The sequence below is a fragment of the Pleurodeles waltl genome, chromosome 6, assembly GCF_031143425.1.
Source record: "Pleurodeles waltl isolate 20211129_DDA chromosome 6, aPleWal1.hap1.20221129, whole genome shotgun sequence".
NCBI lineage: Eukaryota > Metazoa > Chordata > Amphibia > Caudata > Salamandridae > Pleurodeles > Pleurodeles waltl.
Genome location: NC_090445.1, coordinates 540,973,354 through 541,000,541, shown reverse-complemented (window position 1 = coordinate 541,000,541; position 27,188 = coordinate 540,973,354). Strand labels below are relative to the sequence as shown.

Here is a 27,188-nt window from a genome sequence, read left to right as displayed (position 1 = left end):
ACTATAACAGTCTGCCAAGGGTTATTCCAGTTGTTAAAGGACCTGTACCTGAGTTATTGACCTGAGCTGCAGGTGAGAAACTATAACAAGAGAAAAGGCTCTTAATGACCGGTGTAGCCAGAAGCGGAAGAGCTATGAGTCAATTAGAACATCCATCCTACTGAGGGTAGGATGTTCTACATTAAGCAGAGGGATACAGAAAGAAAAGCATTGGGGCTTTGGTAGAGGAGGCCTTACCCAAGCTGAAGGTTCAAAGCACAAAACAAAAATGTGATTGCAACATCTATGTAATCCCAATTAGGACAAATAAGAGAACTACAACATTGGGAACTGAAAGATATTTCCCAGTTTCAAGCAATAAGTTCAGTTGGGGAAGCTGGGATTGGAACCAGATGTCCTGGAGCAATAGTCAACAGCTATTACAACATGCCCATTGCTTCCTGTGGCTGGGTTAGGCAAGGACAGCCTGGCTGATATGGGCCTTGTTAATACAAGAACAACTTCAGGGGAGTATTGACTGGCATGTCTGTATTCACAGAAAACTGATTAGAGGGTAATGTTCATCAGGCGTTGGAGACGGCCTTGCATTGAGACAGGGGCTATTTCCTTAGAATGCATTTTACCTCTTCTGTCTTCCAAGCGTAAGTGAATTAATATTCGGAAAAGTTGATGATTACACCATGGATTGTCTTAAGTGTGTGACATTAGACAGGAGGGGCACTCAAAGTGTCAGAAATCATCACACAAAAAAGAAGTAATGCAACAGATTAAAAACATTTATATTAAATTATGCTTCTCCTTCCCAACAAAGAACCAGCAGCTGTAGGTTTAAAATGATAGCACTCAAATTAGACTGCCAATTGTTTCAAAGACTTCCAATTATTTCAACACACAGGGCAGACAAATAACATCCATACAGATAGATATCACATTGTCCATCTGTTAAATTAATCGACTCAACCATATAATTTCTTCACTGACAGGCTGAGCTCTGAAATCTAATTTCTATGTGGGAAAGTATGTGGTATTTGCAAGACAGCTGAGCACTGTGCATGATCAAAGGTAAGGATACAGTCTATGATTGTGCGGAAGAAAAGCTGGGTTCGGAGAGTGTCTAGCAGGCTTCAAACTGCTGTCTTTTACATCTCTTTTCCTCTTAATAATAGGACTTACTACCTCCAAAAGTCAGATGATTGAGATCCAGGTATATGCTCATCCCAGATTAAAGTAGGCTGGGGATTCAATTATGTCCATGTCATAACCTTGTTAATTTAATTTATAAATAGATTAAAACGGAAACGCCTCAACAGTACCTCTGAGATTACATATTAACTGAAAGGCTTTTGATTAGCAATAGAAATCTCAGTATGAGAACAAATCCCACGACATTTACTATGAACCGGGTTTGTATTATCTGCAACTCCAGATTGATCTTGAAAAGTGTATAATACAAGGCTTGGATAGGCTTAACCTTTACATTTATATACAGTTGACCCTTAGACCACCTCTAAAATTTTAAATGAAATCTATTTCAGGAGTGAATGCTTGTTTCATATCTGTCGAGTCCATTCGATTTGTATTGGAAATATTTATTGTAAACATTGGCACTTCTGCTATTGATAAAATGGTCTTTACTTCATTGCTTTCAGCACTATGCGTAACTACTCACCTAATATAATGTGATTATTTGTTCACCTTGTGATATTGTTTCCAAATGCCATTTTAAGGGACATATTAAGATTTTTGATGCCAGATATTAAATATTTCAAAACTATGTAAAATAAATCACATCCTCTCCCAGTTAGTGCTGAGATTCCTATAAGATAAATGGGTAAATGCAAGTGTCCATAAAATTACAATATTTCCTCAGGGTGAAAAATATGTTCTCCAGTAACGTCTTGGAAAACATCCATTATAATTTGGATTACTAATGATTGAAAATGTCTACCAAAACCTTTGCTGACCACTCAGGCAAATCTATGGAAGTCTTGGTAAACTCTTATGAACAAATGAATTTTATTCTACAGGACTTTTAATAACCAGTGTCACTCAATTCTAGGGGCCATATTGGTTGTTAAAGGTCCTCTGGACAAACAAGAGGCCACAGCTGCTAGGTAGGTCCTTCAATTAGGGCAAGGGTCATTAAACTGTACCGCCCAAGGCAGAAGGGCTTTAATACTATTAGAACATTTCCTCAAGTGAGGACAAAATGTTCTCTATTAAATAGGGAGAAACAGAAAGTCAGGCATTTGAATGTTGGAGTAGAAAGTCTGTAACAGCCATTTTTGGACTTGAACCACTCCCTTATTTTCAATTGAACTTCCAAAATCCCATCGTTATAATCTCATTTACTGATTACTTTTACAGGATTGCAAATCATGTGACGGTGTCAGAGGGCCCCAGAACAGGCTCGTAGATGCTTGTGTTTTAACAGTACTACAGGGGCACCTGAGGGGGAGGGTGATCTTCAAGGGGTGTAGCCATCATTGTACCCCCAATAAAGTCAGGCTTACTTTTCATCTGGGAGGTTTGAGGCCTATTTTCTTGATTGCATTATGGTCCACACCACCCCTGCTATTCCACTAGCCATCAATAATACAGGATTGGGAAAGCCTGCCAGCAAAAAGTACTTTGTTCCGTTGCATTACTCTCACAGGCATCCCTAGTACATTTGGGAAGGCAAATAGATCAAACAGATGCTGAGTGAGGGCAAGGGGAAGGAATGTGGTAGAGGTGGTGTCTGGTCATTCAGAGGACTAACCTGTCTTCGGGTTGACCAGGTGAGTTCATGACCATAGGAGAATGCTACCTTACCCTAAAGTTTAGAAGGAACTCATTTTCAGTCAAAGAAATGTAACAATGAATTCGAGCAGGTAAGCCACAAGGCAGGAATGAAGGGCATATACCTCTGTACAACATGGCTGTTAATGAAAACACTATGTACAGCAGTGAAAGGGTATAGAGAGATTAGATGTGCACTGAATAGCAGAGACTGTTACATTCTGGCTGCTATTGTTTCCTATCCCTGGCATCTATTATAATCCTCTTTATGGTTCAGGGCATCAGGGCTGGACTGGGAACCCAAGCAGCCCTGGCAATTTTGTCATTTTGTTAGACCAGCCCCCAGTGCACTGGGGCGGGGGTATCAGATGCGGGAGAGAGGGAGGTTTGCAAGTTTGAAGCACTGCTGCTTTATTACTGGGGGGCGAGTTCTCAGCACTGCTGGAAAAACCGTTCCCCAGTAACAAAACCAGCCCCCACTGCTGGAAAACCGGCCCCCACTCTTCCAGCATTCCGGGGACACACCTGATGCCTGCCATGGCCAGTCTGTCCCTGCAGGGCATCCTTTAAAGAGATCAGAGCTGCAACCCGAAAAGGGAGCAATGCCACCAGCATCTAGTGTAGCAAGTAATTGTTCCTTGAAGCTGATATCCAAGCAAAGGTCCTTTGTATCCACTGAGAAATGGTCTGTGGAGCACAGTGGTGGGGACTCGAGATCTTACCAATCTGGGAATGGAGCCATACTCTCACTGAGCTGCAGACTCCTTGTGCGAGGATCAACAGGTCCCGCATTTTGTAAAAGCTACCGTTCATTCATCAAAACCTAAGAAGCAATCTCAGCCCACGGCATGCGCTGTTAGTATCCCAGGATTTCTGGAATGTGCTGTCTGGCAACACAAGCAATATCTCCACTCGCGTGTGCTTATGCTTTGGCCTCAAAAGGTCCAACAAGCAAGTTGCATGCATTTTACACTCCACCACTTGGCTGCTTCCATTTCTCACATGAAAGAGGACTTATTTTTATTGGTGGATGCATAAGTTGCATACATGCAATCAAAACACTTAAACATCTCAAAGTTAAACTGCAGGACAATGCAGTGCTACAAAGGCCAAACGACAATGTCGTGGCCAATTGACGCCGAATGGTGAAGAAGGAGTTTTAGAGAGGACATTAGATTGTAGCATCTTCACGGTAACTATTTACATGAAAGATATTAAGCGCACCTTCTCCCATGGGACTCTTGGCACCAGGACCCTGAAAATATATTGCTACCGGCTCTGCTTCCTGGCACGCCGTAGCAGGGACTAGCGGCAATGGTCTGTACCTGTGCGTTTAGCTTTCAAAATGAGGAACGTTTTCATATTAATGTATAGACAAAAACTACAAACTGGTGCCAAACCAGTATTCTTGAAACAAGAGACTCATGTAATTAATGACAGCATATCTTCACAGAAGAAATGAAGGCATACTGATCTAGCTGTAGGTCAGATGCAGAGCATCTTTACAACTGCATACTGTCCGCATTTCAAACTGGCCTGTTTCTTTCATTTTGGAGTTCATTAAATCCTCCTACCGTGAAACTAGCCTCCAGACCGCATGTTTGAAGGATTTCTGCCATCATTCCCCTGGTCACTCTCTTGAAGCTGCACAGAAACCTCAGGATTCATAATATTACCACAAGGAAAGCGAGGGCTGAGGCAAAAAGAATAGTATTTTCACCATATTGCTTTTGATATACTCATGGCAGTATACTGGACCATTCCAATAGAGGGGTCGTTGTTGGGAGCACTTGTTCGCCTAACCCGGCCCTCCTTTCATCATTCAACAATTCAGGCATAAGTGACCAATGAGAAAACTGCGAGCAGCTCCCCGACGTCTTCTAGGATTCGTCAGTCCCACGGGTACAACTCAGTAGTATAACCTTTCACAAGGACATTAGCTAGACTTCGGAACCAAGGCACGATGTTATCCTGGAACGAACCAATCATCGTCACACCAAAGACAGCCCTTTTCCGTATGAATTTGAGGTCAAACTCCAGTCCAAATCCCATTTGCTTAGTTCACTGCCAAGAACCACAGAGCCCCTACTCCAAGACTTGTTTATTAAGGGAAACATCCTGAACAACTAGGTCTAAACCACTACTTGCCTGAACCACTACTGCTAAACAACTAAAAAGTCTACAACTAAGTACTGAACAACTACTGTCTAAACAATGGTTGTTTAGACAGTATTTGTTCAGTAATTAGTTGTGGAGACCTTTTAGTTGTTTAGCAGTAGTGGTTTAGGCTATAGTTGTTTAGGACCTAGTTGTTCTGTCACATATTCGTTTATTAAATTATATTTCAGGTATGCAAATTTAGCACTGAGTCTTGTCGAGCCTCGCTGTCTCAAATAAGACAGTAGTAAGCACAAGCCTCTATCCTGCCATTTCGAAAACTGAGCAATGAAAGTGGGGTAAAGCCAGTTGTGCCATTAATTGCAGGGAAATATGATACATTTAAACTTGAGTTCCACAGTGTGAAAATGTTCTAACTCCTCCTCCCTGAACAGAATGGTTTGAATGCTTAACGCAAGGCGAAGTCTCAGGGCCTCAGAATATTCCACAACTGCCTCTTGATCTCAGATCAAGGGAATCACACCATGGCCCGAGGTGCGCAGTCACACGCCCTGCATTCTTTGAGCTGATGGGCCATTTCAAAACGTATCTAATCACAGACCCACGATTATAGTAGATTCTTCTAATTTTGAACAAAGTTAATTCAATATTCACAATTAAAGAAATCATATAATTCTTATGGCAGCGCTATGCAAAACAGGACTATGTCAAGTTTTCCTTCCAGCAGAACCTTCTATAAATGCACAACACAGGTCAGTGGATAAACTGTATTTACATTGTTTTTCTTCAAATTGTTTCAAGCTCCTGTTCCTACAGTTTTCCCCACGTAAGCAAGACTGGACCCAAGATAAGATCTACTTACTCTGTGTAGTACTATGCTCAATAAACCAAGCAGCCTCGTTTTTCGGAGCGCTCATGCCCTACTAGGAAGATTCAGAGCTCACAACGTCCAGAGCAGGTCTAACCATCTCATCAGGCCTCATTAACTGAGTAATAGAGGTCTGGAAACAGGTAGTTGGAGCACAGGTTTCAGTAACTGCTACAAATCTATTGTCAAAATACTGACTTTATTTTTTTTGATTTAGTAATTTTTGTTTTGGAACATGGTGGCTTGTGACAGAATGCCATTCACTTGGAAGCACTGTGAATAGTAGTGAAAGCAGTGGCTAGGGTAAAAAAAATACTAACCCACAAGATATGAAGGCCAAAGCATTTGGGCTTTAAAAACTAGCTCAGTGTTTCTTATTTGCATATAGCGAGACCCAGTACATTTCCGGAGTGGGATAGTGCCCTGGTGGATTCGTTGATGATTGGGAAGTTCTCTTTAAAGAGACTTGTCTTCAGTTTCTTCTTAAACGCTGTCACATTTGGTTGACTGTACAAATCAGGACCTAGCTTAGTCCCCAGCTCAGCTCCCAGAGCACAGTCCTGCCTTTATGGGACTTGTGGTTCAAACTGGCTTGAGTCGACAAATTTACTTTGCTGAACCTAAGTGTGCGGCTGGGAGTGTAATCTAGGAATGACGCAATGTATTATTGGACAGAGGCCCAACAATGCTTTAAAGACAGTAAAGAACGTTTTGAAATTAATTCTTTGAGCCATAGAGAGCAGGTCTTCCTTGGCTAGTGAGATGAGACCATTTCTTTAGATTGCAACCAAGTCTGGTTGCTCAGTTCTGGAGTTTTAGAATCTTTCTTTAGGGTGTAATTACGGTCAATATTGCAGTATTCCAGACAACACCGCAGCTCTGGGTAGCTCAATGCGGTGAGGAAGCAGGATGGTTCTTCTCATTAACAGGAGACAGATATCGAAATAAATCTGATTAGACAATGTCCACATGATAGATCAATCCCAAACCATACTTCAAAGACAGAGGATATTTGTCTTTGGTCATACGAATTGAGATAGATGGAAAAAATGCTTAAAGTTGAAAGCCCTTTGCTATATGCATAAAGCCATGTCTAATGTAGGTTCCCGCTATCTGCAATTCCTAGTGAAACCCTACTGCCCCAGCGGCTGTCTTTGTTCTAGCAATCAGAATTTTTTCAAGGTCCGGAGTATCAAAAATAAACTGTCAGGGCAGTCGCTCTTTCTCCTATTTGGTCCCCAAGTTGTTGAACATGCTGCTTGACTCACTGAGAATAGGTCAATCCCTTAGCGTCTTCCGAATACTCTTAAAAACATGGCTTTTTAGGTTGAGTAGGCAAGAGTTCTGACCCTCTGTAATCCATCTGTGGGCTTTTCACCATGCCCACCGCATGCCCATCACTATCACTCGTCTATGGGCTTACCTTTCAAAAATCCTTTGTTATCACTGTAAATGCTTTACATTTGTCCCTCTTTGGGGCGGTTTAGTTACGGCCTTGGATATCGACCCTGTTACATGGATAATTGCACGATTGTCGATACTTTTGACTGTGAGTGAACTTCTTTTTCCTTTTGTCTCTCCTTCGCACTCATGCTCATGGTGGCCATGGCGCTTTGAACTGGTTCGCTTATGTCAACTGTTTTCATTTTCAATTTAAGTGGCAAGAAAATTCCAATTAATAATTTACAACGTTAACAGTTCCAAATCAAGCAAACGCGAGACCTGTTGCATTGTAAATGGTTGTTTAACTCTGTTCCTGATTTTGGCCTAAGCACCTTACCTTATACGTCTAGCACTGGGAGACCCTGTCGGGTAGCTATATGCTTTACAAAACTTTAATTATAACAGCCTGGATGCATCCAAAAATATGTGTGTTGCAGACAAGGGGAGGTAATGTTGCATTGTTCCCTGTGGTTGGATATGCCAGTGTGGAGCTGAATGCCATCTATATATGTAGGAACCATATGTTGTATTCGGAATTACTTGGGATACGGGGTCTCAAATACATGTTTTATGGTTGCCAATCTTAAATAAATGTTGACAGCTGCGGGTTTAATGACAACAGCCTCAATTGTGTGTACAAGGTGTAGAGCTTTTGCAAATCTGGTTAAGTACAGGAGATCTGAGCTGGTATGGATGATATACAATATAAAAAGGGAATTTACCTTTGAGCAGAGCTAAGATGACAGATGTAGTTAATACTATGAATATATAAAATGAGGCAGTCATGATCTGTGTGACCATTCTTCCAGAGACTGGTTCTAAATGCAAATTCTGAAGGTGATATGCAAATGATTTTCTCTTTAAATGATTTTACCAGTTAAAGCAAAAGAGAAATATACGATAAAGCATACTGCCTTGGACTATCTTTCACAGAAATGTTCTACTGTGTATACTCTCAGGCGTCTAAAGTATAAAGTCTTTTTGCTGTTGCACATGCTGTGATTCCCAAAATCACAGGGTCTGCAATCGCAAACAGTCTTATCATATTAAACAGAGTAGGAAATGATTTCTGACGTGTCAAGCCTTTCCCAAACTGCAAAAATGAGATGGCATGCACAGGTCGACTCCCTCCTATTTGTAAATTAGGATGGAGGTTTTGGTGGTCATCGAGCAGTTACTGACCGCTGAGCTGGGGTGTAAGAGATTCGCTGACGGGGAGTTGTCCCCTTTGAAAATCATGTTGTATTTCCTCAGGGGGAGCAGGTAGTGGTCCTCTGACATCTTCCCTAATAGGAAACCTTTTTTTTTTATAGTAGCACCTTCCACTTTAATTGACAGAAACTGCTTTACAAAACATATTTCCTGATAGGGAAAGTAAATGAAGGGACAGATGTGTGACTCTCTCCTGAAAACCTCCATCCTTGCATTTGCAGCCAATCGCAGTTTTTCACAAATTGCCACTTGATTAATTAATATCCATTTGGTAGGTCGTTCTGTGGCCTGCGAATGGACTACTTGTGATGCTACTTCTTGCTAGATAAGTTGCATCGCAAACTGCATTTCCATTCGCAAATCATTAGGTGTGTAAATTGCACATCACTCGTGTGAAAATGGGTCTTTGTACATTGGGCCCCAAATCCTTAATGGAATGCCTACAAAACTGATTCAGTTGTATTACAGTAAAGTCAACGCTGTGTTCAGTTTTCAATTCACATTTAGGCAAACAGATTTAATGATACAGAAAAAATGGTTAAATACAGTAGACTATTGATCACGTTTTTAACTGAGGAGAAACAGAAGTTGATGAGAAGAGGTGCCTGGTCCTATAAGCTTCAGTTAAGATCCACCACCGCCTGCTCTCTTAGCATCTTACTCCTCTCAGTCAGATCTGCTGTGAGGAACAGAGTACAGTACTGTACTTTTCGCAGCTTTCTGTCGTCTGTTGGTCCATGGTAGACAGATTTACTTCAACTGTGGTTAAGGCATCATTTATGCAGACGCATGAAGACAAATTCACTTCAGGCTAGTAAAGTGGCAACAACTTTTTATGGAACTCATTCATTACAAAGAAGTCGTGCTATATAAATCTGCACACAAAGAATGGACTAATAATTGTATAAATTCGCAAAACGTATGGCCATCTATGAACAGGACGAGAATGGACAGCTAAGGCTGCTTGTCATAAACTGACCTTGTGTCTTTCACCTTGAGCGACAGAGGGTGTAGACCTGACTGCAAACAGTCACTTTTTGTGTGTTCATTGAAATGAGCTTGGTGGCCGCGGCTGGAGTTCTGAATTGTCTCTTATGACTGATTCTAGATGGTCTCTTATGACTATTATTAGGTTTTAGTACAGCCCCAGTCACAAATCCTGTCATCATAGACTGACTGATGCCTCATCTGAGAAGTTCGGAGACCTGGGGTATAACCCATTTAGGATGCTCTCCATTCTGCCCAAGGTGGTCTAGTGTGAAGGTGGTAAGGCATAGTGACTTGACACTTGCTAACTAGAGTGGAAAAAAGTTGATCAAATGCTAACAGGGAGATGACTAGTTCTCTATCGCCGTCAGGCCTGGCACTTCCATAAGGCGAGGTGAAGGTGCCTTATGAGGCGATACAGAGGTATTTCTAAATAACAGCAGCAGGAGTTTTTCTGTGTATGAATATAAGAGGGTAGAGTTAAGCAAAAAGCATCTTCATAGCTTAGCACTTTCACCAATTTCTTTTTACAGTTTTATTAGTGCTGATGGTTCAGCATATTGAGTCATATGAGTCTGGTGTCATGGCAACCAGATGCTTTTCAAGCTTTCCCAGCAGACATCTAAAACCAAAGAAAGATGACGAGAATGTGAATCAGCAATCGATAAATGCATGATCCTAAATAAGCTGAAACTTTACAGCTCTGAGATAGGTTACAGTGGTGGGTTGATTTCGTGCTGCATCCTTACCCTTATTCATGTGCACCTTGTGGTGGACTTCAGCGCCTATATTTATAATAACCTAGAAAAACATAGTTCTTTCAGCTGTGGCTGCTAAACGTAATCTTCCACCTGCTGACCTTTGTAAATAAAGTTCATGGACTGCAGGCAGTGATCATTTTGCAAATTGGCTTTTCCAGCAGTGCCTACCTTGGAATGTCCAAGGAGATGTTTCAGTGCTTTCAATGCATGCAGAATGCTGCCACCCATGCATTATTATACCTAGGCTATTGGGAACATGCAACTTCAGCTTTGACATTCCCGCAGTGGCACAAAGTCATGTTAAAGGCGCTTTGTATGGTTTAAAATGTAGGTGATGGCCCTGGAACTTTCTATGTAAGAATTTTAAGACAACCTACCAACTCAAGATTATCCTCAGCTCCTCTTCAGTTTCTAAGGTTCCACAAACCGAGACTGTGCATCCAAGTAATTTCGATACAATCATCTTCCTTTTGGAATCAGCCGACCCTTACTAACCAAAGATCATTCACTATGTCTCTTTCTTTGTTTTCCAGTGTGTTAGCAGTGTTCAGGGCGTCAGGAAGCCACTACTGGCAAATGAGCATTCACTCAGTCATAAATACATTTGTGAGGTAACTCAAGAGTATATAAAGTCCACACAACCATAAAAACATAGGCAGATAAAAATACATGCATAAAAGTGTAAACATTTAAAAACACAGAGCGATAAATAAAAACAACAGTAGCAACCAGATTTATCAGCATTTGCATCCCAGGGGACTAATAAGTCATTGTGTAGGAAACCCCCGCAACTAAATAACGTTTTCTTAAGTCTGAGAGCACCAGAAAGAAAACTTGCGACCCCAAAGCAAACCCTGGGACAAGAAAGCATTTGAAGACACAACAGTGTTGGTTTTACTTGTACAAATTGAATTTCTCTCAACAATGGTACAATAAAACGGTACCTTAATGCCCGAAAAAATCACAAAAGAAAATAAAGTGCATTATATCCTGCTGTGTGAAATTGTCCAAAGGCAGGGTGGCAACTCCCCAATTTTAAGAAACCCTTTTGGGAGAGCTAAAAGCCAATGTGTAAGGTTAAACCTGAACCTCGTTAATAAAAATAACGTGATGGGGGTTATTAACAATCGTCAGAGAAGGTTCTCCTAGTGAGCTTGTTGTTGTTATAATACATTGCTTCACCATGGCTTTAGAATGTTTCCTAGCCTCTCTATCAGCCTGCCTGCGTGGAAGCAAATTTCTTTTTAGCTCCAGCAGATCACTTTTCCTCAAGATTTGGGGTTAGCAAATAACTCACTCAGGGCAACCCATGCTCTCCAACATATTTTTGACGTGTTTGAGCCAGGGAATGCAAAGTGCACCTTCAAGTGATCTACAGTCCCCAATCACCAGCTGATTAGGTGAGAGAGCAGGGCATAATGGGAGCCAGTGCAACGAGATCTGGGAGCTAATCAATGCCTAGTTCCTCATGCACTACTAAAGAAGGGGTACTTGCTGGAACTACCAGAAGCCTATCCAAACGTTGTTTTCTATTACTTGGAGCTCACAGACGTCTTAATACGTCCATACATCACACCAATGACTTGCCATTGGGATGCATTTTTCACGATAAACCTTCACCAAGGCCTGCAGTGGTTTAGCACTTAATCTCTTGGCAAAGTCCATACTCACAGCTACTCCCCTCAAGAGAATATTCTTCTTTACGGTCTTTTGCGGGTTCCAGGTCCCCTGATCATCAAATAGAACATTCAAGTATGGAAAGGCTTCCCAAAAAAGGCTTTCCTAGCAATCTTCCATCGGCCAATCATCATTGTATGCGACTTAGCGTAGTTTGGTGCAAGGTCAAGTGAGTCCATAAAATCAATGAAAGCATCCAAAAGCAACTGAAGACCTATCGGAGTCCTTGCAATCAAAACCGCATCATCTGCGAACAACAATGCAGGAGTTAACTTGGATCCAGCCCTAGGAACAACCCTTGAGGTGGCTGATAAGACCTCACCTAGTTGATTTATATAGAGGGTAAAACCCAGTTGATTTATATATAGGGTAAATAATAGAGGCACCAGATTGCACCCCTGTCTTACCCCCTTTTGAACTGATCATGAAGTGGACAGACAGCTGTCCACATTGTACCTCACAGCAGCCAATAGGTTGGAGGGAAAACTGCATAAAAAGGCCACTAGCTCAACTTCTACACCTATTTCAATAAGTAGGGGTCAATGTTTGGATCTATTAACTCGATCTAAGGCCGAGGCAAGGTCCATAAATGCTATATAAAGACACCCGATTGTTGGTATTTACCAACAATCAATTGGAAATGAATACACTGGTCCTAAGTCCCACTCCCCTGCCTAAAGCCATATTGGATATCTGAAATTATGTTGTTGTTGTCAAGCCAGGGTGTTAATCTATCCAACACTACCTGTCTCATGATTTATGATTTTTGCAGCAGGGTCTATAAGGGAGATGGGATGGTAGCACTGCGGGCTGTCTCTAGATCCCTTTTTAATAATGGGTAAAATAATTGTTTTCATCAAGGATATAGGAGAACCTTTCCTGCATGCCACGTTAAATACCTGCACCAAGAACCTTGCCCACCTTAGGGGGCTAGTCTTATGAAGGTCAAGGGGGACAAAATCTGGGCCCAGCGCTTTCCCCCTCGCCATAGCGAGAAAGGCCTTACACACCTTTTCTTCACTAAAGTTCTGGGGGAGGAGGGGAGGATGTCACTACCAGGTTCCCAGCTACTATCCCTCCTCTTATCACACCCCCTAGTGACTACTCCTGAAAGTGAGACACCCATCTATTGGGATGGATGTTACAATCCACTCTGGAATTCCTTATGCCAGAGAAAAAATCTGTTTACTATCTCTCAAAATTTAGTGTTGCTGCCTAAAACACTTGGCTGCAGTAGCTCCTGCCACGCTTGGTCCTTAATTTCTTTTTTGCAAAGTAGGTTCTTTGATTTATAGGCTTTCCTATAGGCTGAATCTTGTCCCTGTCCCTTGAAATTTGTTTTATGGCTGCTAACAGGTTTCTATGTGCCTGGAGCAGTTACTATCAAACTATTTGTCCACCTTGTTGCTACTTATTTTTCCTCTGATCGAGAGAGTGTAAGAAATGTGCCCACATAACCTGTTGAAGGCATTATGAACCTCGTCTTCCTGCATATCATTATCAAGACATAGAGCAATAGCCACCGCATTCACCATATACAAATTCTCTACAAATACCTCTGGAATCACCCTATCCCACTTAAGCCTCCGTGCTTGGTGCTGATAACACCATTGGGAGGGAGGGCCTTTCCTATGATTACTGCCCAAGCCTAGCCCCCATGCCAGTTCCATCGCAACAGGATTGTGATCACTAACGTTGTTCCATATTACGTTCACCGACTTAACAAGACAAGACAAAAGTGCTGATACAATGAAAGAAGGCGTGACTTTACCCTCTCCCATCTGCTCAATGCAATACAAGCTGCTACTTTCTGTATGTTCAAAATGTGTTACTTGGGGGCTTACATCCAATGACCCGCTGCCTAGACCACATCCTTATAGACACATGTGAACATTGAAGTCACCCATTATTAAAACCTGAAACGGAGAGGTCCTTTTCTCCCCATAACCTTCTCAAAACAATTTTAAGTGAAGGGTGTGTTCCAATGGAACACGCCTGGTATACAAATTACTTACTTATGGTAATGATATATCTGATAGAGACATATTCTAGTTGCAGATTCCTTACCTTAAAATTTTCCTCTAGGCGTCAGACTGGATCCGGAGATTTTTTTCTTCAAGCAATACCCTTACGTGTCGTTAGGTGGCACCGGTCGACTCCACAGGATTCGTCGGTGGCGTAGTCACCGTGATGACTTTGGGAGTAGTATACAGACGCCGCCTTAGCGGTGACGTCAGTTTCTTTTCATGACTTTCCACACCAAAGTGCAGAGCTATGAATAACACTGATGTGCCAGATCTAAGGCCCTGAATGGAGAAGCCCTGTCCTAAGAAATGAGTTCGCAAGCGGGGAGGATGGGTGGGTCGGTAAGGAATCTGCAACTAGAATTTGTCTCTACCAGATATATTGTACCGAAGGTAAGTAACTTGTACATCTGATAGAGACTTCTAGTTGCAGATTCCTTACCTTAGAATAGATACCCAAGCAATGACATCCTCGGAGGTGGGTTGTGAACCAAGATCATACTAGAAAGTCCTAAAGGACCGAGTGACCGAAGTAGCCATCCCTATTGACCTGACTGTCCAGACAGTAATGTTCAGTAAACGTGTGCAAGGATGCCCACGTAGCTGCCTGGCAGATATCAAGGACAGGAAATCCACATGCTAACGTCGAGGAAGCAGCAGGTGCTCTGGTGGAATGAGCGCGCGAGCCCTCAGAGGGTTGCTTCTTTGCCAAAACGTAGCACATTTTGATGCAAAAAACTACCTATCGTGAGATGGTACGTTTTTGCACCACCTTCCCTTTCTTCGCACCCATATATTCAACAAAGAGTTGATCGTCCACCCGGAAATCTTCAGTACGATTGAGATAGAACGCCAATGCTCTCTTTGGATCCAGGCGGTGGAGTCTCTACTCCTCATGAGAGGGATGGGGAGGAGCATAAAAAGCAGGCTGCTCTCTTTGGATCCAGGCGGTGGAGTCTCTACTCCTCATGAGAGGGATGGGGAGGAGCATAAAAAGCAGCAGAGTGATGGGCTGGCCTACATGAAAAAGTGTAACGACTTTGGGAAGGAAGGAAGCATTAATACGTAACACTACTTTGTCAGAATACACAGACAAAAATGAGGGCTTAGAAGAAAGAGCCTGAAGCTCGCTCACTCTGCGAGCGGAAGTGATGGCAACAAGAAAAACTGTTTTGAAAGTAAGAAGCAGTAAGGGACAATTGTCCATCGGCTCAAAAGGAGCACACTTAAGTTCAAGACTAAGTACTGAGGCATGATAAACGGAGTGGGAAGAAAGAAATGGGTGAGGCCCTTAAGGAATCCAATAGGAGACTTAAAGAGTGGAGGCTGAACAGCCAACCTAAGAAAGGCTAAAATAGCTAATAAATAGCCATTAAGGGTGCCCAAAGCAGAGCCCTGCTGGGCCAAAGAAAGAATGAACAAAATAACCTTGGATCGAGGAGCAGAGAGAGGATCAACAGATTTGTTGGTACACCGTGCCACAAATTAATGGCGACAGGCGTATACCGTTTTGGTGGAGAGACGTCTGGCTGCCAAGATTACATCACAGACTTTGTGTGGAAGGTCAAAAGCTGTCAACTGCTGCCGCTCAATCTCCATGCATGAAGACAGAGATTGGACAGGTACGGATGGAGAACTGTCCCCTGTTGGTTCAACAGAAGATCTTCCTGAAGCGGCAGTCTGAGTGGAGGATCGGTGGCTATGCTCAGTAGCCCTGGATACCATACTCTCCATACCCAGTCAGGAGCCACCAAGATTAATTGGGCTCAGTCGTTCTTGATCTTCTTGAGAACTCTGGACAGAAGTGGTGTAGGCGGAAAGGAGGCTGGAGTTCCACTCGAGACGAAAAGCATCTCCAAGCGAGTGCCGCCTTGGAAAATCCAACGTGCAAAACAGTTGACATTGTGCATTCTCTGCGGAGGCGAACAGATCTAACCAAAGCTTTCTCCACTGCTGAAAGAGAGCTTGAGTCACCTCTGGGTGGAGACACCATTCGTGATCGGCTATGCATTGATGGCTGAGTTTGTCTGCTCTGGTGTTCAGAAAGCCCTCCAGATGTTGAACCACCAGGGTGATGTCCTGATGTGCCAGCCATGTCCAGAGGCACAGCGCCTCTTGACAAAGGGTCCAGGACCCTATTCCACCCTGTTTGTTGCCGTACCACATGGCGATAGTGTTGTCCGTGAACACTTGCACTACTTTCCCTTTGAGAAAGGAAAAAAATGCTTTTAACGCAAGCCTGATCACCCAGAGCTCCAGAAAATTGATATGGAGCCCAGACTCCGCCGGAGACCAGAGGCCTCTGATCTCCACCTCTCCCATTTGGCCACCCCATCCCAGAAGTGACGCATGCGTCCCAACAGACGGATCCGGTTGGGGAAGGGAGAGGGATCTGCCGCTGACCCAATGTCGATTCGAGAGCCACCACGGCAGGTCTTTCACAGTCCCATCTGAGATATGGACCATGTCGGAGAGATGTCCCTGATGCTGCACCCACTGGAACTTCAAAAGTCCCTCCGCAGAGCCTGAATATGCCATCAAGCATGTGTCACTAGCAGGATGCAGGAGGCCATGAGGCCCAGCAGCCTTAGAGTCAGTCTCACTGAAACCCAAGATAGAGGCTGAAAGATCGGAATCAAAGCCTGAATATCCTGGACTCGCTTTTCGGGAGGATAGGCCCGAAACTGCACTGTGCCCAAAACAGCTTAGGTAATGTCTGTGGGCAGGCAGGGTGGGAACATGGAAATAAGCGTCCTGCAAGTCCAACGCTACCATCCAGTCTCTTGAGCCCGAGGCAGCCAGGACCTGAGTCAGGGTGAGCATTTTTAATTTCTCCTTCTTGAGGAAGAGATTGAGGGCTCGACGGTCTAGGATAGGATGTAAGCCATTGTCTTTTTTGGGCACCAGAAAGTAGAGGGAACAACCACCACGACCTACTTCTGGCGCAGGGACCCTCTCTATGGCTCCCTATGGCCAATAGAGCTGCGACTTCCTGGAGGAGAAGTGCCAAATAACCCTCCAGTATAAAGCCGAATGATGGAGGAATGGCTGGTGGGGCAGATTCGAACGATCAGCAAAACCCACCTGTCCGTAGTGATGTATTCTCAGTGGGGCATGTGATGGCCAATCCTGCCACCACAAGACCAGAGTGAGGGGACGGACTAGGAGGGTTTGGAGGCTGCAGCAGGGGCAGGGGTGATCTGGGCAGACCTCTGGTTCCCTGTCCCATGACCACGTGTGATTCAACATCCTCGGACATGCAGTGGCTGAATAGCATAGGTCGCACAGTGGCTGGGAAAAGGGATACAACAGAAAGCCTCTTCCGTGGCCATAAAAGACTGTTGGGGACGAGGGGCAGTGGAAAGGCTGAGGGACCGAACCATAGCCCAGGAGTCCTTGAACTTCTCCGGTGACGAGTCAGCCTTGTCTCCAAAGAGACGGGAGCCATCAAAGGGCATGTCCATAAGGGTCTGTTGCACATCCCCTGAGAAACTAGATGTGGGTAACCAGGCGTGGTGCCTCAAAGCCAACGTCGGCACAACCGATCTGCCCAGAGAGTCAGTTGTGTCCAGCCCACATCAGATAGCCATGTCTCACCCATCAGTGACTTCTTGGGAGACAATAGCACGGGCCTCATCCGGTATCTACAGCAGACTTTGCACGACCGTATCCCACAGAGGGTGTGTATAACGGGCCAAAAGGCATGTGGTGTTTCCTGACCACAGCACTAGAGTGGAGGAAGAAAACAACTTCTTCCCAAATTGTTCCAGCCTTTTTGATTCCCTATCCGGAGGTGCAGAAGGGAACGCGCCAGAGGATGAGGATGCTTGGATAACAAAGCTCTCAGCCGTGGGGTGTTGGGACAGGAATTTAGGGTGAGCTGATGGAGGCGTGCGATTGTCCTGCTCACAGGAGTCCCTGTGTTAGGTTTGGACCAAGTACCCAAAAGGTCATCGGTGAGGGCTTCACTGAATGGTAGAAGAGGCTCAGAGGTGGAACCCCCTGGTTGAAGCACCTCCGTCAGGAGATTAGACCTCACCTGAACAGTAGGCAGCTCCAGGCCGAGGACCTCAGCCACCCTACTGACCACCATGGGATAAGTAGCTCCCTCCACAGTAGCCACAGTAAGAGGAGAGAGCATGCTAGCATCTGGAGAGGTATCCAGACCACTGGCCTCGCCCAACTTCTGTGTGTTAGGGTCACCCTGGTATTCATAAAGGTCCAGGGAATCCTCCAATCCTTCTTCAAATTCAAACCCATAAGAATAAGGGTCAGAATCCAACCTGGGGTGAATAGGCCCCCATCGAAGAAGGAGGTGGCGGCGGCTGACGCCGTTCTGACTTCGAGTCATCCGGGATACCGATCGGGTCGATGTCGATAGTTAGCACCACCAACGTGTGGAGCATTGACATTCGAACCGGTGCCAGGGAAGATCTTGATAGTACGACTGGTGTTGGTACAGATCCAAGAGTGGATCCGGAGGAGACTTCGGTGGCCAGAGCCGCTGGTGCAGAACCCAAAGGCCCTCCAACCGAACCCCCTGGGCCCGAAGGCGCTGTAGCAGGGTTGGAATACCCAAAAATGAGGCGTTTGGCCTCATAGAAATCACTTTATTAGGCAGGGGTCGCCCAGGCTCCCGGAAACTCAGGGAGGCGTGGAGCAGACCCAAAAACAGGCTCTGAGGACAGAAGCCTTGAGCGTCGACACTCCTCCCGTGTTGCATCAGCCAAGCGACGGGGTCAAGTTGAAAGATGACGAGATTTCTTTGACGACTTCTTACCTTGACCTGAAGACTTCGAGGAGGACGAGTGGTTGCGGCTCCGCCAACGGTCTCAAGACCCTCCTCTCGAGTAAGATCGGGACCTATGTGGAGTCAAGCTCCGGACCTTCGGGGACATCCTTGACGCACCAAAAACTCACCAAAAAAACTCAAGTCTGTCAAAAATTGACCTAGGGTAGGCTCTCTCTGGATCAGCATGTGGCGCATAAAGAAAAGAACTGACGTCACTGAGCTGAGGCGGCGTCTATGTACTACTCCTGATGTCATCACGCCGACTACAACGCCCGCAGAGACGTCAGACGCCACATACAGAAGCGCAAGGGTATTGCTCAAAGAAAAAAGCTCTGGATCCAGTCTGACGCGCCAGGGGAAAATTCTAAGGTAAGGAATCTGCAACTAGAAGTCTCGATCAGATGAAATAGTTATAAAAATGTACCACCAACAATGATGGCCCACACTTGAATACTAACTCTACTGCCAGCGGATTAGGAGAGCCTGTTTTCACCATGGAGGAAATACAGGGGACATTGAGGGAAACTAGTGCAAGAAGACCACCAATTGAACACCCCCAAAGTTAAAAAAGGAGGAAAACCATCTAAATAAAAAGAATTATCTATGTGCCAAATTGCTGCATGGCCACAATTTGGTTCCCCCTAAGAGCTTCCAAACACCTAACATCGTCCTTTTTGTCTCTCAACCTGGCAATATTCCAGCTCAAGGAAATTAAAAGGGGCTTCTGCCCATCCATGGGCCCTATCAAAACAGTACACTCTCTCTGCTTTCTCTGGGCACGGGCGGGCGGGAGTGACACTTACTAGCTGCCCACTCAGTCAGTCGTTATCATCCAGCCCACTCAGAGGCACAAACCTGTTCTCAAGTTATATTTCCTTACATGCATTCACTCATACCACCATATGTGAATTAGATAGAGGCTCACCTAAATCAAATCAAATCAAATCATTAACATTTATAAAGCGCGCTACTCACCCGTGCGGGTCTCAAGGCGCTAGGGGGAAGGGGGGGTTACTGCTGCTCGAAAAGCCAGGTCTTGAGGAGTCTCCGGAATGCGGAGTGGTCCTGAGGCTAGTGGGGAGGGTGTTCCAGGTCTTGGCTGCCAGGTAGGAGAAGGACCTCCCACCCGCCGTGGAGCGGCGGATGCGAGGGATGGCAGCGAGCGCGAGGCCAGAGGAACGGAGGAGATGGGTGGGGGCGTAGAAGCTGAGGCGACGGTTGAGGTATTCAGGTCCCTTGTTGTGGAGGGCTTTGTGTGCGTGGGTGAGAAGTCGGAAGGTGATCCTTTTGCTGACTGGGAGCCAATGCAGGTGTCTCAGGTGAGCGGAGATGTGGCTGTTGCGGGGTACGTCGAGGATGAGGCGGGCCGAGGCGTTTTGAATACATTGCAGGCGTTTTGGGAGTTTAGCGGTGGTCCCAGCATAGAGGGTGTTGCCGTAGTCCAGCTGGCTCGTGACGAGGGCGTGGGTCACGGTTTTTCTTGTGTCGGCGGGGATCCAGCGGAAGATCTTGCGGAGCATGCGGAGGGTGAGGAAGCAGGCGGAGGACACGGTGTTGACTTGTTTGGTCATGGTGAGAAGAGGGTCCAAGATGAAGCCAAGGTTGCGGGCGTGGTCCGAGGGGGTCGGTGCGGTGCCAAGGGCCGTGGGCCACCAGGAGTCGTCCCATGCGGTCAGGGTGTTGCCGAGGATGAGGACTTCCGTTTTGTCAGAGTTCAGCTTAAGGCAGCTGAGCCTCATCCAATCTGCAACGTCCTTCATGCCATCTTGTAGGTTGGTCTTAGCGCTGGCGGGGTCCTTGGTGAGGGAGAGTATAAGTTGGGTGTCGTCGGCGTAGGAGGTGTTGATGATGTTGTGCTTGCATACGATGTTGGCGAGGGGGCTCATGTAGACATTGAAGAGTGTACGCCGCAGATGATCTCGGTGGGGTCTGAGCGAAAAGGTGGGAGGTAGACTCTTTGAGAGCGGTTGGAGAGGAAGGAGGCGATCCAGTCCAGGGCCTGGCCTTGGATCCCGGTGGAGCGGAGGCGGGTTATTAGAGTGCGGTGACAGACGGTGTCGAAGGCAGCTGAGAGGTCGAGGAGGATGAGGGAGACTGTTTCACCGTTGTCCATCAGGGTTCTGATGTCGTCTGTGACTGAGATGAGGGCGGTTTCAGTGCTGTGGTTGGTTCGGAATCCGGTTTGTGAAGGGTCGAGAAGGTTGTTGTCTTCCAGGAAGTTGGTAAGCTGTTTGTTGACGGTCTTCTCTATTATCTTGGCAGGGAAGGGGAGGAGCGAGATGGGGCAGAAGTTTTTCAGGTCGCTTGGGTAAGCCGTAGGTTTCTTTAGTAGGGCGTTGACTTCGGCGTGTTTCCAGCTTTCGGGGAAGGTAGCAGAAGAAAATGAAGAGTTGATGATGGTCTGGAGGTGCGGGGCGATGATGTCGTCGGGTTTATTGAAGATGAAGTGAGGGCAGGGGTCCGATGGGGCGCCGGAGTGGATAGAGTTCATGGTGGCTTTGGTTTCTTCAGTGTTGATGTGGGTCCAGGCGTTGAGGGTGATGGCCGGGGGTGTGGGTTCGGTGATGCTTGGTTGGGTCTGGTGTCCGAAGCTGTTGTGGAGGTCGGTGATCTTGCGACGGAAGAAGGTGGCGAGGGAGTTGCACAGGTCTTGTGAGGGCGTGGCGGCGTTGGGGTTGGAGAACTCTTTAACAATGCTGAAAAGTTCTCTGCTGTTGTGGCTGTTTTTGTCCAGTCTGTCGGTGAAAAAATTCCTTTTGGCTGCGCGGATCAGGTGGTGGTGTTCGCGGGTTGCGTTTTTGAGGGCGGTCATGTTGTCGGCGGTGTGGTCCTTGCGCCAGGTTTTCTCGAGGGCGCGACAGGTTTTCTTCGATTCCTTAAGGGTGTCTGAGAACCAGAGAGGTTTTTTGGTGATGGCCTGTCGATGCGTGCGTCTGAGGGGAGCAAGGTTGTCTGCGCAGTTGGAGATCCAGTTCGAGAGGCTGAGGGCTGCGTCGTTGGGGTCGGTGGTGATGGTAGGTTGGTTGATGGTGAGTGCGGAGAAGAGTTGTTCTTCAGGGATTTTGTTCCACTGTCGACGAGGGATGGGTTGAGTGCGGAGGTGGCGGGTCTCGCGTCGGAATGAGAAGTGGACACAGCTGTGGTCGATCCAGTGGAGAGCGGAGGCGTAGCTGAAGGAGGCGTGTTTGCTGGCGGAGAAGATGGGGTCAAGCGTGTGTCCGGCGATGTGGGTGGCGGTGTTGACCAGTTGCTTGAGGCCGAGGTTGGCGAGGTTGTCGAGCAGGGCGGTGGTGTTGGGGTCGTTGTTCTGTTCCAGATGGAAGTTGAGGTCGCCTAGGAGGATGTAGTCCGGGGAGACGAAGTCGGCGATGGAGTTGCTGAAAGGGGCGCGCGGTCCGGGGGGACGGTAGATGAGGGATCCTCTGAGGGTGGTCCTGGGGTCGGTGCGAATCTGGAAATGCAGGTGTTCAGCGGCGAGGGGGGTGTCTTCGGTGGAGGTGGTGATGCTGATGGAGTCTTTGAAGATGATGGCGATTCCTCCTCCTACTTGGTTGGTGCGGTCTTTCCTGGAAATCTTGTAGTCTTCGGGGATGGCAGTGGCGATGTCAGGGGCCGAGGAGGCATTCATCCAGGTCTCCGTGATGAAGGCGACGTCGGTGCTGTGGAGTCCAGGAGGTCCCAGAGTTCAACGGCGTGCTTGTGGACGGATCGAGCGTTGACCAGGATGCACTTGAGGTGGTTGATGGCACGTGGGCTGGTGGACGTGGTGGAAGATGCGTTTGCAGGAGTGGCAGGCGAAAGGTCCATGGGTGCGTTTAGGGTGAGCTTGGAAGCTGGTGTTGGAGCGCCCTGGGTTGAGGGCGTGGAGGGTGGTGGGGTCGTAGCGGAGCAACCTATATCATCTGAGTAGATGGAAGGGGGGGCAGAAGTACTGCAAGGGGCAAAACCTCATTGTTGTGGCATTGTCGTGGGTAATAAAACTGCCTTGGATAAGAGCTTTTGCAAATGTAGGATACCGTAAATTAACTATAATGCAATCTCCTTCAACATCTTTCCCCCTCTGTCCCACCCAGCCAGGAGAGGTCCAATCACTAAAGTGGAATTACACCAATGTTTCATATTGCGTATGAGATGAGCCGTTGTTTCCTACTCACCTGTTTTGATAGGGGGGTACCCCAATTACAACCCCTACAAATGGTGCAGATTCAGGTGAAGATGTAATAGAGTAGTGTCACCCCCCCCCCGGGGGGAAGCCGATTAAAGTCAGATAAACCCTGCTCCTTAAACCTACTTTGCTGCCCAGCCATCTGGCTATTCCCTAGCTTGAAAATACATGCTGTATGTCGTCTTGCAATTCTGTTGATTCTGACAGCTGAAATTCCATCTCTGCAATATCACCTTGGGGCATCAAGCCACAGTCACACCTAACTATTTCCATTGAGAGTCTCCTTTCAGTAAGGAGAATCTCCTTGGAAAGTACCCATGCCGCCCGTCCCAGAAAGAATAGGAATAGATAGTGGTATTGGTATCCTCACAAGAGGCACTCTGCACCAACTTTATTTTCCCCATTGGCTTTATGATAGAACAAAAACTACTCCACTTAGGAACATTCCAGCTGTTGGAAGGGGGCGTGGCCTGATCTCTCCAGGCCGCTGACGGGCCCACACTTGACCTGGTCTTCGCGCAGGCGTGCGCCGGGGTTCATCCTGCACCTCAGTGGCCTTGCAGCGCTTTATAACGCAATGGAATGGGCCAGACGCACCTCCCAAGTCCAAGTGTATCCTAGGAGACAAAGTCCCACCCCAGGAAGACCAAGCACACAAAGGTCGCAGTGTCCAAACAATGTCCCATGCTGCGGGGCTTTGCAGCGCTTTATAGAGCAATGGAGTGGGCCAGCCACGCCTCCCAGGTCCAAGTGTATCCTGGGGAACGAAGTCCCACCCCAGGAAGTTCAGCCACACAAAGGACCCGGTGTCCAAAAAATGGACATTCAATTTCAACATAAAATAATATAAAGTATAATAATACAGATCCAGGGTGCTACCAAAGGTTCCCCTGACAAGTATTTGTATCAACAGAATCCTAACTATGTAAATTTTAAGTCCCTGACAGAATCGCCCCAGAGGGGCTGCATATCAGCATTATTTCAAAGACAATGTTGCAACGTTTTAACTAAAGTGTCAGTGAATTCAAAAACAACGTGTTATATTTGGTTACTGTGCAAACAACTGCTTACGTAAGATGCATTCTGTGTTCAAAGCATTAATGCAAATAAAATCTAGTTCCTCACAAACACTGTGCAAGATTTCATAAGTACAATTTAGAATACTATGTCATTTTTTCTTAGTTCCTAACTTCCACATTCCCCCCTACCCCTTATCCTTTTGTAGTGCCATCGTGTCAGCTTGGGTACCCGACTTGCCACAGTTATTTTTTCTCATCTAGTATAGGTCTCATTTGTACTTTGTGTACTCTTGATTGACAAATGTAAGAGACCAATATCACATTGGCTATCTCCGTATGTTGTCCGATAAAATAAAAGATAGTCTTAAAAATATATATATATATATATATATATATATATATATATATATATATATATATATATATATATATATATATATATATGATGTTTTAGCTTATGTCAGTGTTGGTGATGCCGCTGGTATACATCCAATTATTTTCTTTACAATGTCCATTATTAAAAAAAAAACTAAGAAAAAAGGGTGTGATCACACAAGTCAAATGATGCTCACAAATATATCAAGAAAACACTCTGCAATTAACACGACTGTTATTTATAAAGCACATACACACTATAATGACAACATTTCATAAAAATAGGCCAAATAAAAACATTTAGATTATCGTCTGCAGCACTTACTCAACATAGTAAGTTCCATACTGTGGGTCCTCTATCTTTTCCCAGCCATATGGCAGTTCTGAAATAAAACAGAGTAAAAATGATTATGAATTTGAATGACAACAAGAAAGCATTTGAGGATGGTATAAAATTTACAGCAATACACCTTTTGTTATGAAAATACGATCCCAGGAGTGATCCTATTACCAACCATGTAAATTATGCTGGATGCAGTAACTCAAACCTCAGATTCAGTGCCACTAGAGTGAATGTATAGGCTAAAGTGGAAGAGATAGGCACTGATAGATCATTACTGGATCATAATCAGATCTACATGTTTCAAAGCCGCTATAAGATTTAGAGCAGTAGATGAACGTGCCCCTATGTTTCAGTCTACAGGCAGTGCGAGACAGGACTCCGTTCAGCAAACCCCTTGTTTATTTCTCATGTATATTAATAGCTGTTTGAAAGATTCATCCTTAGTGGCTATTGACTCTCCAAACATTGGAAACGTATCCAGAATTCTGCAATCCTTAGTAATGTTGGGTACGACATGCCTGAAGGCTTTTACTCTTCACTTATGAGGATTAGCTCCTGCTTGGGGACGAGGTCAGATTTGTGGGCATTGATGAACAAGCCCAAGTAACCCACCAGGGATGCACTGAAAACGTTCCATAACTAGCACAAGTCACCATGCTTTCATCGCGTATGGAAACAATGGGAGTTTGACATCCAGAGTGACACTACCACTAGAGTCAACACTTTGGTTTACACCTACGAAGCGGTTATTAGACCAAATGGTAGTAATACAAACTGGTAGTGTCAGAACCCATGGTGAACTGGAGACAACGCCAATGGAAGTGGAGATGGAAATAGGCATCTAGAGATCCAGAGACACCAATCAATCCACAGCAGTGAGAGCAAGCAGAACCGGGCTCTGGGACAGCATGCTTAACTTGCGCATTTAAGAGCTGCATGTGAACGTCTGCAGTCCCCTGCAGGGGCATACCTGGCCGGGGTACATCTGTTACCCTTTCCTCCCTTTCAAAGGGTACTCTCTTGTGGGCACTAACTGTGAGCCACAGCTATGTGGTGCACAATGTGTCTCCTGATGGCCCTGTTGCCTCTGTACTGCATCAGTAATACTGCACACGTTCAGAGACAAAGCATTCCCTCATTTGTAAGGGGCCATTGCCCCATGCGAATGACAGCATGCCTCCTTGGGATCTCATTGGTGTGCAATTAGTACCAGTGTGTTCTGTATTATAGAAGGGGGGCCTCATAAGTGTCAATGGCTCCTTCTGTAATATTTAAGTGCCCAGGGTGCAAAAAGAGGGACTATATGCTTGTCACCAATCCTCCCAGAATTAATAAAGAGGGTAGACAGGCAGGAAAGGGAGAGTTCTGAGCTTTTATACACAGTCAAGACCATTAAAAAGGTCTACACACCAAGGCACTTCCAGTTCTCAGAATTTGTAGATATATTCAAGTAATGGAATCATTAAAGAAACCAAAAGTTAATCAAGGGAATTAACATAAAAGCAAAGTCATAATGAACGCAATAATGCAGTGTGCCTTTAAGAAATTGAACAAGTACAGCATATCAGGTAAATGATCCAATTAACAGTAAAGAGGCTTAAATACAGAACGGACTACAATAATCTATCCCTCTGTATGCAAAATGCAGCAAAGCCCGACTCTTTCCCAAAAGCAAGTCTTTATTAAAGCTCTGCACAAAGAACACACTCAAATTCATAGCATGATTTTACGTAAATGGGCAGTATTAGAATCGGGCTTGCACAGCACCAAATCAAATAACATGTACTTGCACATTATTTTCATAGGATGCTAAATGCATAGTTTTTCGCACAGAAGAAATCACATTTTTTATTAATGCAAATGCACGAGATAACAGGGAAATACCACTGCACCTTCAAAACGACTGTCGTTTAGCTCATAACTTTGCAATGTTGTAATACATATATGTCCCTCACGAGGAAGCTGGCTAAAATACAGTCCTGCACACAAGGACAGGGACCATGATTTGCAGCTGAATTTCAATTATTTTATGAAAACAAATAAAACACATGACCAGAGTAGCTCCTGCACAACAAATAAAACTGCACTCTTCTGCAATTTGGCAAGCACTCTTGTTAATGTGGCCTAGTTATGTTAACTAGGCCAAACCTGTATTAGGCACTACTTTCTAATAGAACATTTTACTTCTGCATGCTTTTTGTGTCCATTGGCCATTTCTATAATACAGCTCCTGGTTTCGATCAGGTGAGCAGATTCTCCAAAGTGGTAGGGTAAATAATTCAGCTTTATAGACTGCATGACATTGGTGATCAAGAGAACTGTTGTTTATTTTGTAACAAATATCCTCACAGATAAGACGCTATGCTCAGGACCTGGCTGGTTAGCTGGGCTAACATAACTTGAATTCTTACCTTTGCACAGGGCAGAACTGTTTTTAGAGGTGGCAGTAACAGGTGACAGCGCCAGTTAGTTACCCAGAAGCAAATGAACAGCGTGAGCGGACCCGACGGGAAGAAGCAGTGTGGAGGATTAGAATTTCCCCTTGAAATGTAAAATATCCCATAAAAGAGAAAACAAAAAAAAAACACAATTAAGAATTTGTATTGTTGCAAAGCTTATGCGA

At 45.3% G+C, this 27,188-nt stretch overlaps 1 protein-coding gene across 2 annotated transcripts in view; it reads right to left on the bottom strand.

Moving 5' to 3' along the window:
• Positions 1 to 27,188, bottom strand: part of MAGI3 (membrane associated guanylate kinase, WW and PDZ domain containing 3) — a 946,614-nt gene that overhangs the window by 402,037 nt on the left and 517,389 nt on the right. For both annotated transcript variants that reach the window (XM_069238693.1, XM_069238692.1), the window contains exon 7: positions 24,548 to 24,605. In XM_069238693.1, the coding sequence (XP_069094794.1) occupies positions 24,548 to 24,605 (58 nt within the window). The remainder of the gene's footprint in view (positions 1 to 24,547; positions 24,606 to 27,188) is intronic.